Source organism: Miscanthus floridulus, chromosome 4 (assembly GCF_019320115.1).
Source record: "Miscanthus floridulus cultivar M001 chromosome 4, ASM1932011v1, whole genome shotgun sequence".
NCBI lineage: Eukaryota > Viridiplantae > Streptophyta > Magnoliopsida > Poales > Poaceae > Miscanthus > Miscanthus floridulus.
Window position 1 is genome coordinate 120,949,108 of NC_089583.1, and position 24,484 is coordinate 120,973,591.

Sequence of the window (24,484 nt, forward strand, 5' to 3'; positions counted from 1 at the left end):
CACCTTGAGTCCAGTTTTGTTGTGCGGTCTTCTTTGGCCTTCTAGAGTGGGTCTGCATGGGTTTTACGCTGATTGGTGGTGTTTTGATTTGGGCTTATCCTTGTTCTCCTCACGTTTGGGCCCTATTTTGCTTGGTTGTGAGCCTCCTCCTTTAGGCTTATGTAGAAGGGTATTTGTGCTTTGTTCTCTTGCACATTTTTAGTCCCTTTGTGTGTATTTCCACAAATGCCCTCCTACAAATGGATAAACACCAAACTCGTGGAATTCGTTAGTTATAAACACCATGTAAATGTGTATTCCATGCCCTTTTTGAAAAATGGTATATGAAGAGATAATAAGGAGGCAGTTATGTTTGTACAAATCCAAAACTGTGGCACTTGTGAAAGTTCAGAATTCTTTATATTTGTTGACAAGGATTTGGCTCTCTAGCTGCACGAGATATGGACATCTTTCAATGGACTTGTACAAAGGCGTAAATACGAAAGCAACAAGTAGATGTCAGCTATGCATATAGACAATTACTTTGGCACCAGATCAAGGAAATTGCCACGATACATACACATGGATATTCTTATCAATTCTAGAACATTCGTGGTTGCCATATCAGAGTTATCAACACTAAAAAAATAATCCATTCATGTCAAAAGGGTCCCACCAAACCCCTTTACCGGTCAACTACCAACAGTCTGTTGCTATTGCTAGATCCAATAGTTTGTGAAGCATTAATGCTAGTACATCTAGCAGATTCTCTCTTAACACCGTGCATTCATATGTGTACCTTTTGAATCGGTGTTATGTCTATAATTGTTTGTTAGGATCAAAAATAGACACGGGTTGAGTGGGTGCTGAAGTGGAGTTGCTGTAGCGATTTCTATTAAGTCAATGGCACTTCATAGCAATAGAAATTTTTTCCTTAGTCTTGAAAGTTCAAACCATTTTTGTGAAGTAGCTATTGCTACATCTTTTGTAGCAAAAGAATTATTTTCTCTCACTCTTGAATTAAGATGTTTGTTAAACTATTTCATCTCCAAACCATTTTTCGTGAAGTGGCCATTGTTGCATTTCATGACACAAACAACATAAGATGACCCAATTGGAGTTTACATCTTAATCACCTCTTACGCATCACATATGTATATCCAAATGGTCTTTTATATTTACACCAGCCATACAATGCATATACATATTAGTTTTATGTTTGGTAAGACATATATGTCTAGATTGTGTATTACCATTTATAAAAATGTGGACACTCAATTTCAGTACAACGATTATATAGGCCAACATTGTGATTTTGACAACCTCGAATTATCAAGAAATAACAATTGGTAGTTAAGAAAATGGGTTGTGTATATGGAAAGGTGAGTACTTTTCCATATATAAATGAAAACACTTAATTACCCAAAGGAAACAACACAATAACTAAACTGAAAACAAAATTCCATGCAAGTAGCACTAAGTAATTTGGGTCAATTTGTTATGCTTTGGCAAAATAGCCGTTTTGGTCCCTGAATTATTACTCGAGGCTCAGTTTCATCCCTAAACTTTCAAGACGGCCATTTTAGTCCTCAAACTCTATTTTTAAGCTCAATTTCATCCTAGAACTACGAAGATGATCGTTTCAGTCCTCAAACTGTGTATTTTGGGCTCAATTTCATCCATGAACTACCAAAGTGCATTTTGATCTTTAAACTTTTATTTTTCAACTCAATTTTGTCTATCTAAAAAGAAAACTTTTATATTTTAGCCACGATTTCATCTATTAATTATCAAAATGCATTTTGTCACAACTTCATCCTTTGTTCGGCACCACTCGCGATTTGAGATGGACAGTCATCGTTAGGTACTATTGTCCCTAGCGTCGTCCCAACTATCAAATCCGATGGCACACTTTCAACATTTGTATTTATATTCCAAAACCAACTAAAGGGCTAGATGCACTTACAAATGGCCACTAAAGTGTTTTTGGAGGAATACTATTTTTTATCTCCAATTGTTGGTGGTGTTGAAGCTGAGCAGGTGCAACAGTATAGTGTTCCACATAGAACGATAGACAAAGTTGAGTTTGAAAATAAAAGTTTAAAGACTAAAAACGCAAAGTTTGAAGACTAAAATGGTCATCTTTATAGTTCTAGGATGAAATTGAGCCCAAAATGCAAAGTTTGAGGACTGAAATGATCATCTTCATTGTTCTAGATGAAACTGAGTCTAATAGTAGAGTTTGAGGACTAAAACGACCGTTTTAAAAGTTTAGGGATGAAACCGAGCCTCGAGTAATATTTCAGGAACCAAAATGACTATTCTGCCTTATGCTTTTGTGTTCATGGATTTTTCTCTAACGCCGGTAAAACTTTACTTACTAATTGGTATGAAGTTATCGATATATTTAACCATGTACATGCATATTTTGGTAAAAAGTATAAGAAGATATTATAGGAGCACCGGTTATGTTTGTACAAATCGAATACATGTCACTTTTCAAAGATAAAAAGTTGTCAACAAGGATTTCGCTCACTAGCTTCACTACATTTTTGACATGTTTCAATTGACTTGTACAAAGGTGTAAATACAAAATCAACAAAGCAAAGATACACATGCATAATCACTTTAGCAACTGATTACGGAAACCACCACGATACATACACTTGGATACATTTATTAGCTCCACCATATCCATGGTCACTATGTCAATGTTATTAATACACTGTTCACAAAAAATGTTATTAATACACGACAAAAGGATTCCATTCGTGTCGAAAGTGTCCCACCAAACCCCTTTACCGTCCAACGTTCAACATTTGTCGCTATCGCTTGATCCAATTTACAAGTCATAGTAATGGTAGCACATCTAGCTAGAAGATTGCCTCTTAATTAACACCACACGTAGTAAGTATGCCTTTTGAATTGACATTACATTGCATAACACAGGGTTGATCCGGATCTGAAATATGCACATATATAAAGTGTGGGTTGAACTAGAGTTGTTTTTACAACAATTTCTAGTAAGTCAGTGCCTCACAGCAATGTAATTCTTCTGTTACTCTTAAAAGCTTTTTGCTAGAATAGACCTCATCTACGAACTATTGCTCCATCTCATGACACATGAACATTGACCCCGTTCGTGTGCCCTTAAACCCGGCTTGATCCGCTTATTTTTTTCATCCGGAACCGTGTTTTTCTCTCACAAATTCCTCCAGCATTCCTCCAAACCATCCAGATTGCTCCAGAATTCAGACAAGGACGATCCAGTCAAAGTGACATAGTGTACATCATAATCATCACCTCTTTCATATGAATTAGGTAAACCTAAATAGTATTTTATATCACTAACCATAGAATGTATATACATATTATTTTTGGTTTATGCAGCAGGTTGCTTGTGGTTTTGAGTCAGTAGCTAAACCACCTTTGTGAGAAAAAAACTATATCAGACACTAACAATTAAGGGCCTGTTTGGATTGGAGGATTTTCAAAGGAAAATCATAGGAACCAAGAAACGGAGGAAAGGAAACCAAAGAGTGTGTTTGGAATGGAGGAATTGAGATTTCCTTTTCTTTGGATTCCTATAGCTAGATGCCGATTTCACGGGAAGAAAAGAATCCACTCCAATCCCTTGTTTTCTTTTCCTTCGTGATTGCTCGAGCAAATGAGTGATTACGAGATGGCGCATGTGTCATCTGGGAGCATAGCATCATGAGCATGGACCACAACGACGAAGTGGAGGGAAAAAAGAGCAGATAAGGCGAGAAGACATGGTGGGGTCATATCCGTGCCTAATAGATATAGTAATTAGTATCCATATTTGACTAACATGTTACAATTCCTATGTTATAAATTTATGTGTTCCAACCAGCCTAAATTTTCTGTTCCTGTGTTTTGAAATCTCGCAGTTTTTCATTTTTCATCGTACCTTATTCCTGCGTTTTTTTTCCTATTCTTACGTTTTGGATTCCTTGGTTCGGCCCTAATAGAACGTATACATGCATGTTTAATAATAAATACTGTGGGCATGCACAGGAGCTGTGGAAAACTGAGGGGCCGTTTGGTACCGCTCCTCCCGCGGCTCCTGAAGCCGTTTTACCGCTCCCTCAGCCAAACGGCCTCTGACCAAACTGCTCCATGCGAGGATCCCCCGAAATCCTGCCGAGTGGAGGTGGACGACACGCCCGGAGCTAAAAAAAACTAGCTTCCTCCGGCTCCATCCGCTGTGCGTGCGGGCCCAGGGTGAGTTGGACGCGGATGCCCCTAATGCGTGGCTTCTTCCTTGCCGGCATCGGCTTCTTCCTCATGCAGAGGACGCCGCCGGGAGCACGGCAGCGATGGGGAGGCGCGCGAGTTGGACTGGGCACGAGGCCGCCTGGGCGCCGTGACGCGGCCGTCGGTCCGCCGGGTCGCGCGTGGCTGCGGCCGCGGCCGCTGCTGCGGGGGCATGCGCGGAGGCACCGGGAGCTGCGATGCGAGCGGCAGAGGAGAGTGAGATGCGAGCGATGCGGCCGATGCGATGCCGGCACCCGGCAGTTGCGAAGCGATGAGGCAGGGAGAGAAAGAATAAAGAATAAATAAAGAGAAATATAAAAGGAAAGAAAAAAAAGGTATTTTGGACCTTTCATCCTTTTTCACTAGAAAGAAAAGCTATTTTGTCAAATGGTCCAAAAAAACAGCTTCAGCTCCCATATAAATTTACTCCACAAGTAAAGTCACAACTGAAGCTATTTTAGCTAGAGCTAGAGCTCTACCAAATAGGCCCATTCGACTTCTTGTGCTTTCAGAATTGATAAGTGAAGGCCCTATTTTCACTCTGTGGAAGAAGTACAAGCCTCTCAAGCCTACAAGGACATCTCTCTCTGCTACAACCTACAAGGACATTTCTCGTTCACCCATGCCACGGCGAGGATCTTCATTTGTTGTCACTGTGTCACGAACATGGTAATAAATAGCAGTGGTAGCGGCTGCAATTGCGGCGGCAATAGTGGTAGCGTCCCATTGCCACTACAGCTACGAGGTAGCGCTCTAAACTTTGCAGTCTAGAACTTTGCGGCCGCAATTTTAAATAGCAAGCGATATTACGGGCCGCAATTGCACGTAGCAAGCCACAGTAGCGTAGAAGCAAATAATATGTTTCTTTGCAAACTCTTAATGTGATAATTTAATGTGTGGAACACCATGTTTGTTTTATTAATTTAAATATGTGAGACATCAGTTCTTTGAGTGCAATTAAATGTCTATTTATATTCATTATTTATGATATATGTATTTAAAATTATGTGAGATTATCAAGTGTTGTTATTAAAACTTATCATCCGCAGTATCGGCCGCTATCCGCGATCCGCTGTCTCAACGTCGATCCGCTATCTAGCCGTTATACGCTATTTATTAGCGTGGTCACGAATAGAACAGCATGCCACTCTGGCTTTCGATCTCTGCTTCTCTGCTGTGACTTTCTGAGACTGGACCCACATAGTAGGCATATATGCGCATCAGCGCATGCATGCATGCATGCTGAACCTGGGTCAAATGTTGTTTTTGCCTTTTGGCGGAAGCAGAAGGGATCACAGAAGACTACATAAAGCAGGACCATGCATGGAGGCTGCACTACAGGTCCACCCGGTCAACCCATGGCCTACCTCACGCATGCATGCATGACATTCTGTTGCAGAGCTGCACACCTCATGTGTGAATCAGCACCTCTCCAAAGCAAGTATAACGAGGGGTCGTAAGTGGGCCATATGCTGAGATGGAATAGAAAGTGGAGGAGAGAGAAGAGAAACAGGTTGTAAGTTTACAGCCAACTTGCACAAAAACAGACAAGTGGGCTATAAATTGGCTAACTATTATACTGGTGAGCTAATAGATTGGTTGTAAGTTCCCATACAATTAGCAGCTAGCTGTATTATTAGTCTTGCTCTTAGGCTAGTCTCAGTGGAAGTCTCATGCAAGTTTTATCTGTATTTAATAGTTTGTCACATGTGTATTTTTTATGATGTGGTAATGTTTTTAAGAAGATAGGGAATGCATGAGTTTTACGTAGATGAATCTCTCTTGGTTCAGTTTCCAACTCTAGATAAGTCATATAATTAAATACCCATAAAACAAAAGAATAAAAGTATGCATCGAAAGTGATTGTTTTGCTCATGTTTCATTGCATTCTATATTCTTGGAAACGCTATAAAACTATCCACTGAGAATTATCTTATATCAAAAAAGAACCAGCAGCTTCTCTCTTATGAGCTCGATCTCATTTTTCCTTGAATCGTTGTAGGTAGCTCCAATATAACCTTACACAAGATTAACTCATCAGATCAAACGCTGGTAAATAATTTTTAACTCCCCTAACTCCTAGTATAAATAGAGAAATAAATTCTTGTTAGATCCTCAAAAATCAGAATCTAGTTTTGTTTAATTTACCTGTTTGGCTATCTAATCTAGAAGCGATTCTCATGGAGAATATGAAGCTAGGAGCACTCCCAAACAACCCCTTACATTACTACTAGCTTCTTGTGTGAGTTACTGCTATAAAGTTCATAGGCCACCGAAATAATCCTAGTCACCGCTCCTAAAATTTAAAAATACATGACAACATTGTTTTGTCATTGAGCACACTACTTGCTATGTGTTAAAGTCCCACCTACACTCTCACATAAGCGAGTGTCCTCTTCCTAGCTAGTAATGTTCACTAGGGAACAAACTACTAACCATGTAAAGAAGAACCTACACCTTAGCTCCATATTACATTTACACCCCCAACAAAATTCTCGCACATGAAAAATTGTATCGACATATGTGGTCTTAGTATAGCTAACATGTTTAGGATCCCTTTAAAATGTGGGAAATTCTTATGTTTCCTGCATACGATTCTCGTGAAATTCCTAGGTGGTATTTATAAACCCTTATCGCTAGCTGCTTACAAAAACCACCATGGTCGATCAGTCGATGCTTTCCAGAGTCGGTGCCCCCAGGAACCAAAGTGGCCCCACCTGGGTGCTGACCTGTCAATTAATTTGGCTATTTTGAATAGAAGAACAGGACGCCAGACAACTGTGCTGCGCCGCGAAAGCCGTTCTAGATATATATATCTGACGCCCTTAAAGATGGCTAGGCTAGCTTGAAGATATGGTCTGTTTTGCATCGAACGGCGGCCGGTGATTCACTGTGGCTATGATTATGTCATTAAACCTTTTTTATTTATTTCATAGCCAAAATTATTAATAACCAGTAACATTATTATCAGCTAAATCCAAAACATACAGCTAGCAGCTCCTATAGAGCCAAAAAGCTTCTACAGCCAAGAGGCATGCATGGAATTAAAAGCAGTCAAGATTTACAGCACTTGAAATATATGTTGCTCAATCAACTACGGCTTAAAAAAATGGAATCATCCGGGAAAAAAACAATGGTTAAGAGAATAATAACAATATGCCAAGTATATGTATTTTCCATCTCTACTGCCATATACTTGTAGAGAGAATTATACATGGATGCAAGCAATAGAGATGATAATAAATAAATAAATAAATATATATATATATATATATATATATATATATATATATATATATATATATATAATATTTATCTTGCCTCGTTTACATCGTCTATGTATATTATCTTTCGAGAAAATAATCAATGTGCCCTGGATTCGCTGATGATGTTCTAGCAGGAAATGAATGGGATTACATTCTCCCTTTAGAAGACGGAGATCTCTGTGCTATTATGGCAGTGCTTGAATGCAGTGGCCTCTGACTGCACCTCGTCAGTTTCCCTGATATCTTCAGCAACCGCCACCCATTTCTTGTGCAGACCTCATGGACGAACGTTGGAACAAAAGCTCTGAGCAACCCTGTTCTTCCGCCGTGATTACTCCTGTGTTTCAGCTTGGCTTACGGTCCTCCCAGTACTATTTAATTTTCACCTGTTATTTTTTTTTATCATTCTTTACATGGGTTTATTGGCATATGGCAACTCTAAAATGCATCCCTGTTTGTTTGGATCCGTGTACTGCTTCTTGTGCATTAGAGGTTGCTAGAAGTCATCAATGGTTGCTAAGAGGATTCTAAGGGACAGGTTCACCTCATGGAAGCTCTATACACGTGATTTGCGGTAAAAACATGCGTAGCTCATTGTCCAAAAATGTGGTCCGTCAATTTTAGTACTTCAATTATATAGACCACCCAGCAATGTGATTTTTACAACCTTGAATTCTCAAGAAATAAAAATTGATAACTAACAAAATGGGTGTGTATTTGAAAGGTGACTTCAATTCTTTTTCATGGATAAAAGCAGCGAGTAAATTGCCCGAAGAAAAGCGTGCATCATCTAAATTGGAAAGGAAATTGCTTGCAAGCGGCACGATATAGCAATTTGGGTCGATTATTGTGTTTTTCTGTTCGTAGAAATCTCTCTCGTGCTGGTAAAATATTTTACTTAACGATCAGTAGAAAGTTATCAGTATATCTAACCATATGTGTGGATTTTTTTAATTTGTTTCCTAGGTAGAAAGTATAGGCGCACCTATATATTGTGTTTGTGGAAATCCAAATATACGCAACTTGTCAAAGATAAAAATGTATACATTTGTCGGTTAAGACCACGCTCGTTATGTATACGACAATTGACATGTTTAACTTGACTTGTACAAAGGTGTAAATACAAAAGCGACAAAGCGGAGATATGCCCACGCAATCACTTTAGCAACCGAAAACCGCCATGACACATACATGACTTGGATATCCTTATCAATTCCACCATATCCAAGGTGACTGTCTCAAAAGTATCGATACCTTGGAAAAAAGTGGCCCGCTAAAGCCAAAAGTGTTCCGCCTGGCCCTTTTACTAACCAACCGCCAACATTTGTCGCATTCGCTCAATGAAATTTCAAAGTCATAGAAATGCTAGCACATCCAGTAGATCCATTCTAGTGTAGTATCCATCTTTTCATCTCATGACACACAAAACATAAGATGATCTGACGATCATCAAGATGCACACAACCAATATTCTTACGTACCATATTCGTAAAGCCAACAAGGACTCGTCACTTGTCGGTAAGAATTCCGCTTGCTAGCTACACGACATTTGGCATGAGTTCATCTGACTGGTAAAAATGTGAAAATGCAAAAGGCGGCAAAAGCAAAGCTAGCTACGCCTACACCATCTTAGCAATGGATCAATTTGGAAAACCATCGTGACACATACATGACTTGGATATGTTTATCAATTCGGCCGTATCTAACCGTTGTCGTATCAGAGACATCGATACCCGACGACTAAAAAAGATATCCACTCACCAAAAGTGTTGCACCTAACGTTATTACCGACCAACAACCCGTTTGTCGTGTTCGCTCAGTCCGATTCCGAAAGCCACAGTAATCCTAGCACGACGTCCAGGGATCCACTTTGGTGCAATAGCCATTGCTTCGTCTCATGATGAGGCATGAACATAAGACCATCCATGGATCGAAGCATACAAAATAGTCACCTCTTGCCTATCTCACATACTAGAACCAAGTAAATTAATAGTGTCTTACATTTATTCACAGCAACCATGCATACATGCATATATAGTTACCATATCAGATCAATCAAAATACTCTAAATACCACAATACATCAGGGCTAGCCCCTGCGTGCCCCTGGTTTTGGCAGTCATCCACATCTTCTTCCTTTAATTTGTCCATATATATATGCACCCAACAAATTAAATAGTCTATCGATTATTTTAAAGAAAAGCAGAATCCTCTATCATATCTATATATCTAGAGGTAACGAAGCCACCACAGCCACAGCAGGGCACAGGCACAGGCACGCACCACGCGGGCCCGTTGCGGTGGCCTCGCCTATATAAGCAGCGGCAGGCGAGTGCGGAGCTAGACAGCCAGAGCCCACCACCTCGGGCAGCCAGCCGCAGCCGAAGAAACCAAACCAACTCCACCTGGATCCCCGAGCGGACCAGAGGAGACCCGACCCGACCCGACCCGACCCCAAAGGAGAAGGGGAGAAATCTTTTCCTGCCTCGGAGGGCGAAAACCCCTCCGATTCCGCCCGCGGCGCTTTCCATTCGTTCCGATCGATTGGATTCCTCCCCCGGCTCCAATGGCGTACTTCGGCGGCCGCGGCCAGGGAGCGGACGGCGGGTGGGCGCTCCCGTTGGGGATGGCCGCTGCCGCTGCCGGCGCGAGCGGCAGCGGAGGCGAGAGGGAGACGCTGGCGGCGGTGATGGCGAGGAGGGCGCCACCGCCGTCGGAGATCCGGCGGGACGCGGTGCGTGCCGCGGAGGCGGCCGCCGGCGAGGTGGTGCTGCGCGTCCACCCCACCCAGGAGGCGGAGCGGCGCCGCCAGGACGTCATCAGCTACCTCAGGCGACTCATCGGCTCCTCCCTCGGCTGCGAGGTGCGTGCGTACCCCCCGCTCCGATCCCTCTCCATCTCCCTACCCGAGGGAGCCGTTTATTTTCTCGCGAGCGCCAGCGCTAGCTCCCTAGCGTCTCCCTGTCGCCCGCCGCTTGCCCGGCCGCCGCGCGTCGTCGTCGTCAGCTTCGGGAGGGAGAGAAGGGAAGGGGTTTAGCTTTCCGTTTCGTTTTCGTGTCGTGCGGCGGCGCTGCTTCGTCTTTGCTGCTTGCTTCCATTCCCGGAACGGAAGCCTCGTGCCGCTGGCCCGCTGCTGCGTACCCGCAATCCCCGATCCCAATCGCATCGCCGCGTACTGCACGCCGTCGCTTTCTTCTAGCTAAGACCTGGGTCCTAGCAGGTCCTGCTCGTGGAGATGTTCATATGTGTGATTGGATTATAGTACTCCCATATGTATGTATGTATGGTCGTCCTATTTTACTGATTGCCGTTGACTATCGCATGCTTATTGTGCTGTCGGAGCTAATTTCTCTCTCAGTTTTTATTTCTTTATTAGTTTTTACAGCCAGCACGATGGTCAAATCGATCTGTCGCCTTCGCCCCCGCTTTCACCGTGCCCCGGCGGGCCTGTCGCTAGCGCGAGAAAAAGAAATGTGTTTAGTGACGTGACGTGGACTGTGGTCGCTGTCGCCGTAGCGTATGTAGGTCGTAGCTTTCTCCGCGTCTTTAGCGAAAAGGCCGCAGCCGCACGTACGTGCATCCGTCGTCCGTCCATGGCTGTTTCTGTTTTCGTCATGCGCGTATGTGTGTGCCTATGCTAATTCCGGCCATTCCATGCATGCTCCTGTAGTTTTCCTTCACCTAGCCGCTGGGATTGGGATTAGGGATATTCTGTTTATTAATTCTTGATCCATACTTCCATGTCCCTTTCCGACTAATCATTCAGTTGACTCGTCAGTCTTAGCACTTGGATTACTAGAACCCTTATGTCACGCCAGGTAGCATGCATCACGTCATGTGCAGTGGCTAGTATTTTCAGGTCCATTTTCGGGTCAAATGTATTTTTTTTGTCCTTTTATGTTCGTGTAATTAAGTAATTTGACTATTTAAAAATTATTACGTAACTGGATTATACCTTGCTTCCACTTTTTTACCCTGTTGCTACCAAGTACGTACAGGTTTTGTTAAGCCGGCGATATTAGGACATTTCTGGGCACGATCGATTAGACTGTTTCTGTTTCTGTCGTGGACTGCGGCCTCCTGTGTATAGCTTGTAGCTTTTTCCGTGTCTTCAGAGAAAAGACACGACCCATCCTAGGCCTTCGCCGTGTCCTGAACCCGTGATCGTGTCAGGCTCGTAATCTAGGTGCATGCGCCGATGCATCGCAGGTGACCTGTGATGTGGGTTCCTGGGTAGTTCATCTCACATCTCACGTGCCTGAATCGAACAGGCTTCGGCAAAAAAAAAAAAAAACAGGCTTCGGCAACTATATATGAGCTTTGCTTGACACCGGCCGTAGTGGCTGCCTACCATCTCACGTGCCTGAATCGAGCAGCATCGGCAACTAATAGCTTTTCTCGACACCATATCTAGTGCCATCTGCGCTACGTACGTGCTGCGGCGACATGCGTATACGATATACCTTAGATGAGTGTGCGGCATGCAGGGCCTGAAAAATTAGGCCGATGCTGCATATCCTATTGATATTTATATTTACTCAAAGCTATGGCGACCACCTTCATGTCAACCTCCTCGACATGTTGCGGCCCCGTTCGGCTTGCTGAATCTTAGCTGAAACTGGTTGAAAAACACTGTTCTGGCTGAATTATCGTGAGAGAAAAACACAGTTCCGGCTGAAAAACAAGCCGAACAAGCCGAATATGAGGTAAACCGAACGGGGCCAATGTGACTAGGTTGATCAGCATAGGTTCCTTCCACTTCCTGACACCGTACTGCATTCAACTGTGGTGCACGCATGAGATCTGTTTTGTATGCAATTAAAACCGTATAAGAAGCATCGTGTTGGTGTTTATAGATGTTCGACAGTAGTTCGTACACACCACATCCACAGATCCACTAATGTCAATTGAAATGCATGTTACATTGTCTCAGTGGTTTGGCTATTAGTGTGCAGCACATTTTCTCGGTGGATTTGCTATTAGTGTGCAGCACATTATCTCCTTTATTTTGAACATTAGCACATTTTGCACTGAAATAACATTGTTTTTTGTATTATCATACAATCCAGGTCTTTGCATTTGGATCAGTGCCGCTGAGGACGTATCTCCCCGATGGCGACGTTGATATAACCGTACTGGGGAACACATGGTTAAACAGTACATTCATCGATGATGTCCGCAGGATGCTCGAGTCGGAACAGGAAAACTGTGACGCCGAGTTCAAACTGACAGGCTTGCACTTCATCAACGCTGAGGTACAGTGCATATTCCTATTTGTGCATCTTATGTTTAACCCACTTTTCTGTCAAAGTAGTTGATACTTGATACGCATTATTTTTTTCTTGATACATTTTGATATTGCCCGTGTGCTAACTTTGGTTTTATTGTTCAACTAGGTTAAGCTCATAAAATGTATTATTGAGAACATTATCGTGGATGTCTCTTTCAACCAGATTGGGGGTGTGTCCACGTTCTGCTTTCTTGAGCTGGTAAGCAAATGCAAACGTGAATTTTTGCTCCACATGCACTTTCTGGGTTTGAAAAACACTATACATTGAACGAGTTACTGTTATTGCTTTAGGTTGACCGTCAGATTGGCAAAAACCATTTGTTCAAAAGGAGCATTATGTTAATCAAGGCTTGGTGCTACCATGAAAGTCGCATATTAGGAGCCCATCATGGACTGATATCTACTTATGCCTTGGAAACACTTATTCTTTACATATTCAATATGTTCCACAAGTCTCTGCATGGTCCTATGGAGGTAATAATTTTTGGAATTCAGAACTTCTTTTGAGCTCTTACAAATATGTTTAAGTGATATTCAAACTAACTCTTTTGCATGTACTACCTGCTTTTTTTGACAGGCCCTTTATAGGTTTTTGGAATATTTTAGCAAGTTTGACTGGGATCGATATGGAATTAGCTTAAATGGTCTTGTTGATTTGTCATCATTACCGAACTTAACTGGTGGGTCATATGTTCTTGTTTTATTTTGTTTTGTTGATAAATCACCAGTGGTATGATCTATTGTCTAATTATTAAAATTTGCAATTTGCAGTGGAACCTACAGAAGTACAAGGCGAATTATTGCTTGGCAAGGAATTCCAACAAGGCTATTTGGATAGACTTGTTGTAATTCCAAATGAGTTTGAGGGATGCGACACACAGTTCCGCCAGAAGTTTTTAAACATAATTGATCCACTCAAGGCGAATAATAATCTCGGCAGAAGTGTCAGTAAAGGTTAGAATAAAAAAAAGGCACTAATTCATTCTATTATATACTGTGTCACCTCATTTATTATGTTTTCGAAATACCGTGCGTGTGTGTGGATGTTTACCAGATTTTTTGCTGCACGTATACTAAAAATCCTTTTAGTGGAGGATTCTTACATATGCTAATCTTGTGCAGCAAACTTTTATCGCATACGCAGTGCTTTATCGTTTGGAGCACAAAAGCTTGGTCAAATTCTCATGTTACCCTCCGAGTACATTCGTGATGAAATTTACGGATTTTTCGCAAACACACTGAAGAGACATGGAAAGGGAGAAAGACCAGACATTGACACTTGTAGTTCATTCCAACCCTTGCTTGGTCCTGAGAGGGCACTTAGTGAAGATGGATCGAGGTGTAAATCTTCTTGCATGAATGAGGTTGAAAACGGAAGTTCGTGTCATTCATCGAAACTGCCAGACAAAGACTCAAGTGTGACAGATGTGCATAAGAATTCAGGTAAGTATTTGCCTGGTCTTATTCAGGATCTTCCTTGGAATAAAATCTGGTTCATGGAATATACATCTGATTTCAAAGAAAATCCATCAACTTTAGCAAGTTTAAGGAGCCACTCATCCTTTTCTCAAGATAATGGTAATGGCAACAGTAAAGAGTGCTTGGAGAATTATGCAGCAGAGGAAGATTTACACCAGATCAGTAGAGTAAATGGACCACAACAGATTTATGCAGAGCATCCCGCGCATATATCGAATAACTCGACTAGTGCAAATATCTTGGATTTTTGCAGTTCTTGTTTTGTTGATGAGTCAGATTGGACTGCTCCCCGTGCAGGAAAAAAACTACTCCCACCCTTCTTGCTGTCAAATATGCTGGATCTCTCAGGTGATCTGGAGCTGCACTTGGGATGCCTTCGCAAAGTTCAGTACCACCTGGAGTCTTTGTTTGATGAACTCCGGCAGGCTGTTGAAGAAGCATGTTTAGCTAATATGATAGATGAGGATTCTTTCAAGATGCCAGACATGATCTTGAAGTTGAAAACTAGCACTAGATCCTCAAGCCTGTCATTAGCTTCATCTACTGATAGCGAGAGAAGGAAACTATCTCCTGTGTATTGTTCTCATAGCACAGGAGATGATTCACAACAACCACATGCCGAGGCCCAAGTGGATATGGTTTGGCAGCAGAATATACCATTGTCCCCCAACGGATCAACATTTCCTTCATCTTCTTCAACCAATTCAGATAACTATCCTGTTTCTTGGTTTTGTTTCTCTCCTAAGACGCATGGAACTGGCACATACATTCCCAATGTGGTACAAACTCTTATCACAAGATCTTATTTGTTTGTTTCCTTATTTGCGCTTTTTCAGTAAATTCATCGAGCTCTTGCATGATTTCTTATTTCCTTTTAAGGGTAAATGGTTTGTTAATACATCACTGTCAGGAAAAATTGCTTCGTTACCAAATCTCTGATTCAAATTTTTGTACGCTACATGGGCGTAGTTTTTGTATAACCAGATAGTATGTGACCATGTTTATTTGTAAAACCTTCTTCAAGTGGTTACTTATTCAATCTCTGTTCATGTTTTGATTTCCAGGATTATCATACATACAGGGAGCGTATAACGCTTGAAAGAGAAATAATACGAGCAAGAAAACAAAGACAGAGGTTATCTGATCGTCGGTATTACTCAGCTGAGCAAGGATATTCTGGCTCACAAACTGAAGATGCCATAGCTCAAAGTGCAACAAATCAATCACCGAAGAAGCAAAACAGTGCGCAGCAGAATGGTTATTCAAGCAAGAGCTCAGTTCCGGATGGAGATTTTGTTCGTTTCAAGGAGCATGTAGCAACAGACGGTGGAACCAAACAGGCATTAGGAAGAGATTTTGTTGAGGGAAGACAGACAATGCCACCATCATCTTCGTCAGGGATAGTACTTCCTCAAAATGGTCAAGGAAATCCTACCTGTCAGCCTTCCTCACCTGCCACAGCAGATTTTTTACATGCGGCAGAAAGCGAGTTTGGATCCTTGGGGCCTTTCTCGTTGGGACTTTCCTCAGCCTCAACACAGTTTGAGGAAGCATTCCCAGCGCTCCCCACTAGAAAGAGAGCTGAAGTAGTACCTCCCCCTGTTAGCAAGACGCCTGCTGAAGCCCCTGCTTCAGTGGCGCCGAGCGCTAAGGCTGTTGAAGCCAAAAGCAGGTATTCATTTCCATCTCATAGTGTATAATTTTTATGCGATCAGTAACTTGCAGTGTTTTACTGCTTGGAACATGTAGCTCATGTTGTTGCAGTTTAGGACCCCATTAAGTCTGCAGTTTTGTTGTATCAGAAGTAATTCGAGTCAAGAAATTCCCATAATATTTTTAGTGAAAACGTGCAGGTCAGAAGAGAATGAAGAGATGTACCAACTGAGAGATGAAGCTGATTTCCCTCCCCTCCAAGCTGGTTGCCGCTGAGACTGACAGGACATTGAGATAATCCAGCTAATCGTAGTGGTAGAAGTTAATGACGGGAAGAAGCTCGGAGTTGCAGCGGGATGTCAGATAGGTGCCCCAGCAGGATTTTCGTCCGACAGCGTAGCAAGTTTAGATGCTATTAGCCTTCGTGATATGGTGGCAGTGTGGTGCCGTGTAAAACAATTATAATCCTCGTCTCACCTTTATTTCTTTTTAGATGATGATGAATCCTTTCCTTAGATAAGCAACACATAGAAGGCGTAGTGTAGCAATATAGTTTCGTCTTCAGCATAGACAGTCCAAAAAAAATTTGGGCAGGAGAAGTGGAAAATGTTCCCCCAAAAAAGGAACCGTGATTCTGTAGATTTGCTTGTTTAGTTTTTTATTTGAAAATAGAGAAATGAAGAAAAGGCATTTAGGTGCAGCAGTTTGTTGTTTCTGTTTTATTGCTTCCGTGCATTACTTACCGAGACATGATATGTATAGCGACCCTAGTATCAAGGGACAAGTAAAATTTACAGTCGGTCCGTAAACTTGGTTGGCGGTGTCATCCACGTCCACAAATTTCCAAAGTGATATGTAGATTCCTAAATTTGACCACCGATGTCATCCTAGTCCATAAACTTTTAAAGTGATCACCGATGGTCCCCCGAATTTAGATGACGGTGTTATCCCAGTCCACAAAGTTCCAAAACGGTATATTCATGCCTGAAAGCATCTAGGCCCCTAGTTGGATTTCGGTGATTAATGTCAATACAAGATTACTATGACTAACGTGTGTTTTGCAGAGGCAATTAAGTTAGGTCATGGTAATGGAGATCGATTGGGCAATCGAGGTTGTCATGCCCCCGATGGAAATCGTTTCGGTTTTCAAAGGATGGACGACAAGGTTAAGGATGACTAGTTCTAAGTGTCGATTGGAGTTGGAGAGACACTTAGAGTAGTTTAGGACTTTGTTTTTCCTTTGGCCGTACTATGAAGGGGGGTATGAACGGGTAGCTTGACCTAGTTGAGTCTAGTGAGTTAGGTGTGATGCACACTTGTTAAAACTAGCTCTAGGTAGCTCCTATGAATGCCTAAGATCCTTTGGAGCAAACTTCATTCACATATGTTCGGAAGTTGGAAGTGAATGGAGGGTCAAATACTGACCGGACGCTGGCTCCGGTGCGACCGGACGCTGGCCGCAGGGTCCGGTCAGTTCATTTGACCGAGAAGATCAAGTCTGGTGTGACCGGACGCTGGGAGGTCATGTGACCGGACGCTGAGGGCCAGCGTCCGGTCAACTCCAGTAAGGGTCCAGACTTGGAAAAGTGTGACCGGACGCGTCCGGTCAGTGTGACCGGACCCTGAGTATCCAGCGTCCGGTCGTTTACAGTAAGCATCCAAGAGCGACCGGACGCGTCCGGTCGATACTGACCGGACCCTGACAGCGTCCGGTCATCACTTGAATGCTGGTTCGCGGGTTGAACTGACCGGAGCGTCCGGTCATCACGACCGGAGCGTCCGGTCACCCCGCAGAAGCTCATAACGGTTAGTTTTTCAGGCTGGCTTATAAATAGAAGCTCCACTCGTGAGTGGAGTATCCTTTGCTCATTCCAACAGCTGAGAAACACGTTTGTGAGTGCCAAGAAGAGCAAGATCCTAGTGAGGTGTTTGTGATTTGAGAATCCAAGAGAGTAGCCTCACTAGCAAATCAAGAGTAGCAAAGTGTGCATCCATCTTCTCATTAGGCTTCGCATGGTCAAGTGAGAGTTCGTGCTTGTTACTCTTGGTGATCGTCATCACCTAGACGGCTTGGTGGTGATCGGGAGTTTGGTGTTCACCCGGCGGAGCTTGTGGGTGACCCAACTCAAGTTGTGAGCGGCTTTGGGTGATTCGCCGCGACGGAGTGTCGAAGAATCAACCCGTAGAGAGCACTTGATCCTTGCGCGGATCAAGGGGGAGCTACACCCTTGCGCGGGTGCTCCAACGAGGACTAGTGGGGAGTGGTGACTCTCCGATACCTCGGCAAAACATCGCCGCGTTCCTTTCTCTCTCTACTTACTTTGAGCACTTACTTTGAGTATTTACTTTGAGCAATTTAATACTTGTTTTACATCCATAGAATTGCTTGCTAGAGTAAGTTTGGAACATAGGTTGAGAGGTTGTCGTGCATTAGTTTAATATAAACACTTTTCTAGGCACAAGGGGTTAATTGGGCTATTCGTAGGATTTGATTATTGCAAGAGAATTTAGAATTAGCCCAATTCACCCCCCCCCCCTCTTGGGCATCTTGATCCTTTCAATTGGTATCAAAGCCTCGTGCTCACGTTTTTAAGCTTAATCGCTTAGAGCAAGATGTCTCACGGGGATGGACCTCCTCCTATCTTTGAGGGAGATGATTTTCCATATTGGAAAATCCGCATGGAGGCATACTTAGAAGCTCTAGATGTTGGAATTCTTAGAGCCGCCTCTCAAGGGTTCCCCGCACCTAGGAATGCCGCACAACTTCAAGGCGATGAAGTGAATTATGAGAAATGGAATGCAAAGGCTCGCAACACCATTTTTAGAGGCCTTTGCAAAGAGGTGTTCAATCGTGTAAGGAACCACAAAGACGCCCATGCTCTATGGTCGGACGTTTGTGCGCTCCATGAGGGAACCAAGAGTGAGCGTGAGGAACGCTATCATCTCGTGATTAAAAAGCTAAATTCTTTTGAGATGTTTCCCAAAGAAAGTGCTAATGAGATGTATTCTCGATTAAATGTTCTTGTAGAGGAAGTCAATGGGCTTGGACTTACTCAAATGTCACCATCCGATGTTATGAGAAAAATCTTGAGTGTCCTTCCCATTGATAAATATGGGCACATTGTGACCGTGCTACATCAAGGTGATCTTTCCACCGCTACACCGACACAAATCTTGGGAAAGATCAATGCTCATGAGATGTACATGCACATCACACCACAAGATGGCTCATCCTCTACAAAGAAGAAAGAGAAGGACCTAGCATTCAAAGCTAGCCAAGACAAGGGCAAAGCAAGACTTGAGTATGAGAGCTCAAGTGATGAAGATGATGAAGAAAGCCTTGCCCTCATGGTGAAGAAGACCACCAAGATGCTAAAAAGGCTAAACAAGAGTGGCATCAAGTTTGATGGCAAGAAGAAGAAGTTCTTCACTAGCTCAAGAAGAAAGCCAATCTCCGAGATAGATTGCTACAATTGTGGCGAACTTGGTCATCTAGCTCATCAATGCACAAAGCCCAAGAAAGACAAGTTCAAGAACAAGGGCAAGAAAGATGATTCAAGTGATGAAGATGAAAAGAAGAAGAACAAGCCATACAAGAAGAGAGATGGCAAAAAGAGGGAGTTCTACAAGAAGAAGAAGAGTGGCAAGGCCTATATTATCGGTGATTGGCTCACGGACATTGATTCATCAAGTGGATCATCCGATGATGATAGTGACGATGATAAGGTGGCCGCCATTGCTATTGATCTTGCATCTTCACCACCACCATCGCCATCATCCTCTACACACCTATGTCTTATGGCCAAAGGTGAACGCAAGGTAACTAAGAGTGATGATAGTAGTGATGATGAACATGCTAGTGATGATGATAGTGATAGCGATGATGATGACTCACCTACCTATGATGATCTTGTCAAAATACTAAGAAAATATACTAAGATCATTAGAAAGAGTAGAGCTACAAATGAAAAACTTTATGCTAAAAATGACTTACTCTTAGCTAAATGTGACACATTAGAAAAGGCTAATGATGAGCTCAAAGAAACAAATGATTCTATATCATCCAAACTCAATGAGCTCAAATCTTCTAAGAAAGAGCTTAAAGATAAAAATGATAAACTTGAGTGGGTGCACAATGAGCTTATCACTAGTCACAATAAGCTAAAAGATGAATATGCAACTCTAAAGATCAATTATGATGCCCTCATTATTGCACAAGAATTCTTACCAAATGAGCCACATGATGCTACTAACCATGTTGTTAAGATTGATATAGCTACCTCATGTGATGATTTAATTGATGAAAGCATTGAGCATGGATCTAGTAGCAAGGGCAAGCAAGTGGTTGAGTGCAATAACTATGATGAGTATGTCAAGCTTAAGAGTAACAATGAGAAGCTCATGAAAGATCTTGAAGAAATGAAAAGTCACAACACCATTGTGCTAGAAACTCTTGATCATGACAAAGAGGTGATCCTTGAAAATGAGAAGTTAAAAGAAGAAGTCAAGAAACTCAAGGAGGAGAAGAACAATGATCTTCTCAAGGAAGAGAACAAGAAGCTCAAGATGGAGAAAGAGCATCTCAAGGTGGGATTGAGCAAGTTTTCTAGAGGCAAGCATCTCCAAAGTGAGCTACTCATGAATACCGTCATGAAGATGGATAGAAGTGGCATTGGATATATGGCAAGTGTAGAGAAGAAGAAGGCTCAAGCTCAACATCAACAATCAAAGCCAAAGCCAAAGCCAAAGAGATGTTTTGAATGTGGACAAGAAGGCCACTTTGCTCATGAGTGTCAAACTCCACCGCCACAACCCTTGCCCAAGCATGCTAGACCCTTTGCTTTCAATGCTCACTACATGCTTAGAAAAGATTCGAGTGGAAAGATGAAAGTCATGTTCTTGGGTCCCCCCAACAAGAGTAGGCCTAAGAAAATTTGGGTGGCTAAGTCACTTGTTGAGAAGGTGAAGGGCCCTCAACAAGCTTGGATCCCTAAAGCTTGAATCTCTTGTGTGTAGGTGAACTACAAGACCGGTGGAAGTCATTGGGTTATTGATAGTGGTTGCACTCAACATATGACCGGTGACCCTCGTATGTTCACCTCACTAGATGAAGAGGTAGATGGACAAGAGAAAATAACATTTGGAGATAATTCAAAGGGCAAGGTTAAAGGATTGGGTAAAGTGGCAATATCAAATGATCATTCCATCTCCAATGTACTTTATGTTGCTTCATTGAGCTTCAACTTGCTATCCGTTGGGCAATTGTGTGATCTTGGCTTTCAATGCTTATTCACCGAGAAGGAGGTGGTTGTGTCCAAGGTAGATGACAATCAAGTGATATTCAATGGATTTAGATACAACAACTTATATCTAGTTGACTTCACCTCCGAAGATGCAAACTTGAAGACTTGCCTATTCACCAAAACAACACTTGGGTGGCTATGGCATAGAAGACTTGCTCATGTTGGGATGAGCTCACTCAAGAAGCTTATGAAGAATGATTTGGTGAGAGGGTTGAAGGATGTAAAGTTTGAAAAAGACAAGCTTTGTAGTGCATGTCAAGCCGGCAAGCAAGTTGCAAACACTCATCCAACCAAAGCTTTCATGTCAACCACAAGAGTGCTAGAACTCCTACACATGGATTTATTTGGACCAACAACATACAAGAGTTTGGGAGGAAATCTCTATTGTCTTGTGATTGTGGATGACTATTCAAGATATACATGGGTGTTCTTCCTTCATGACAAATCCGAAGTTGCATCTTGTTTTAAGAAGTTTGCCAAGAGAGCTCAAAATGAATTTGAAGTGAAGCTCAAGAAGATAAGAAGTGACAATGGCAAAGAGTTTGACAACACAAACATAGAAGCTTATTGTGATGAAGTTGGAATCAAACATGAAGTCTCCGCAACCTATACTCCTCAACAAAATGGTGTAGTTGAGAGGAAGAACCGGACTTTGATCACTCTTGCAAGGACAATGCTAGATGAGTACAACACCCCCGAAGCTCTATGGGCGGAAGCAATCAACACCGCATGTTATGCATCCAATTGCCTATTTCTTCAAAAGTTCCTTGTCAAGACTCCATATGAGTTGCTCAATGGGAAGAAGCCGGACGTCTCCTTCTTTAGGGTGTTTGGTTGCAAGTGCTACATCTACAAGAAGCGGCAACACCTAGGGAAGTTTCAAAGGCGTTGTGATATAGGTTTTCTTATTGGTTACTCATTGAAGTCCAAAGCATATAGAGTATTTAATCATGCCACCGGCTTGGTTGAAGAAACATATGATGTGGAATTTGATGAATCTAACGGCTCTCAAGGAGCACATGAGAATCTTGATGATGTAGGTGATGAACCATTGAGGGAGGCTATGAAGAATATTCCGGTGGGAGACATCAAGCCAAAAGATGATGAAGATGATGTACAAGTCATTAATCAACCCTCTTCATCAAATGTACCACAAGATGGTGAAAAAGTTGGGAGAGTAGAAAATGAAGATACTCATATCTCCCATGAGCAAATGGTGGTACAAGCACAAGATGTTGATGCTCCACAACCTCCTCCTCAAGTGGTCAATAGAAGAAATACACCTCTCCTACAAGATCATCCACAAGATCTCATCATAGGGAGTCCAACAAAGGGGGTGATGACTCGATCTCAAAAACTTACCTCATTTATTGCTCATTACTCTTTTGTCTCTTGTTATGAGCCTACCAAGGTAGAAGAAGCTCTCAAAGATCCGGATTGGATCAATGCCATACATGAAGAGTTGAACAACTTCACTCGCAATGAAGTTTGGAATCTTGAAGAGCGACCAAAAGGTGCAAGAGTCATTGGAACGAAGTGGGTGTTCCGCAACAAGCAAGATGATCAAGGTGTTGTTGTGAGGAACAAGGCAAGACTAGTAGCAAAGGGGTTCTCTCAAGTTGAAGGTTTAGATTTTGGAGAAACCTTTGCACCGGTTGCAAGATTAGAAGCCATCCGTATCCTTCTTGCATATGCATCACATCATGAAATGAAACTATATCAAATGGATGTGAAAAGTGCATTCTTAAATGGCTTTATTAATGAACTAGTCTATGTTGATCAACCTCCCGGGTTTGAAGACTCTAGATATCCTAATCATGTTTATAGGTTGTCCAAGGCACTATATGGGCTTAAGCAAGCCCCAAGAGCTTGGTATGAGCGCCTTCGGGACTTCCTTATTGAGAAGGGCTTCACCATTGGGAAGGTCGATACCACACTATTCACCAAGAAGCTTGATGGGCATATCTTCATTTGTCAAGTATATGTTGATGATATCATCTTTGGATCATCAAATGAAGACTCATGCAAAGAATTTGGTGAATTGATGTCTAAGGAGTTTGAGATGTCAATGATTGGTGAGCTTACATTCTTTCTTGGTTTTCAAGTCAAGCAAATGAAAGAAGGCATCTTCATCTCTCAAGAGAAATACACAAAAGATCTTCTCAAGAGATTCAAGATGGATGAATGTAAGCTAATCAAGACCCCAATGCCTACCAATGGACATCTCGACCTAGATGAGGGAGGTAACTCGGTTGATCAAACTCTCTACCATTCCATGATTGGTAGCTTGTTATATTTAACCGCATCTAGGCCCGACATCATGTTTAGTGTGTGTATGTGTGCTAGATTTCAAGCTAGTCCTAAGGAAACTCATTTAATTGCCGTAAAAAGAATCCTTAGGTATCTTAAGCACACACCAAGCATTGGCCTTTGGTATCCCAAAGGAGCTTTATTTGAATTAATTGGCTATTCCGATTCGGATTACGCCGGATGCAAAGTTGATAGAAAGAGCACATCCGGAGGGTGCCATTTGCTTGGTAGATCACTTGTGTCTTGGTCCTCCAAGAAACAAAATAGTGTGGCTTTGTCCACTGCCGAAGCGGAATACATTGCCACGGGTGCTTGTTGTGCACAAATATTATACATGAAACAAACTTTACTAGACTATGGAGTAGTTCTAGAGAAAGTACCTCTTTTGTGCGACAATGAAAGTGCGGTAAAACTTGCAAATAATCCGGTTCAACATTCTCGCACCAAGCATATAGATATCCGCCATCACTTTCTAAGAGATCATGTAGCCAAAAATGATATATCACTAGAGGGTGTAAGATCCGAAGATCAATTAGCGGATATCTTTACTAAACCGTTAGATGAAGCCACATTTTGTAGATTGCGGAATGAGCTCAATGTACTTGATTTTAGTAACTTCACTAAAAATTGAGCTTGTGTTGTCCCTTGCATTCATTGTAATATACAACATGTTTAATTTGTGGCAATGCATATAGGGCTTGTCTAACATGGTTAAGATAACCGCCGAAAAGCGTGTGAAGAAGCTTAACCTTGGATCAAACTTGACAAGCAACTAGATTTACTTACAAGTATTACATATGCATGAATGTTGTTTTGTCATTTTGTTCCATTTGCCCTCTTGTTGCCTATTTTCTTAAAAAGAATTATAGCCTAAGGCAAAATATTCTGAAAAATATGAGGGTTTGAGAGAGGTCACTCACATCAGTC

At 42.2% G+C, this 24,484-nt stretch overlaps 1 protein-coding gene across 1 annotated transcript; it reads left to right on the top strand.

Moving 5' to 3' along the window:
* Window positions 1-10,088: 10,088 nt before the first annotated feature.
* LOC136552914 (uncharacterized) lies at window positions 10,089-16,220 on the top strand. The gene is made up of 9 exons (XM_066544487.1): window positions 10,089-10,385; window positions 12,592-12,777; window positions 12,919-13,011; window positions 13,104-13,286; window positions 13,390-13,492; window positions 13,584-13,766; window positions 13,935-15,070; window positions 15,356-15,963; window positions 16,145-16,220. The coding sequence occupies exons 1-9, from the start codon at window positions 10,089-10,091 to the stop codon at window positions 16,218-16,220; spliced, it is 2,865 nt and encodes a 954-aa protein (XP_066400584.1).
* Window positions 16,221-24,484: the final 8,264 nt, after the last annotated feature.

Bases quoted from the DNA above. Each gene is read 5' to 3' on its own strand.
- LOC136552914 (XM_066544487.1), top strand. From the start codon at position 10,089: ATGGCGTACTTCGGCGGCCGCGGCCAGGGAGCGGACGGCGGGTGGGCG. The intron at 12,778-12,918 runs GTACAGTGCATA...TTGTTCAACTAG, and splicing joins TGCACTTCATCAACGCTGAG to GTTAAGCTCATAAAATGTAT. The intron at 13,767-13,934 runs GTTAGAATAAAA...AATCTTGTGCAG, and splicing joins CGGCAGAAGTGTCAGTAAAG to CAAACTTTTATCGCATACGC.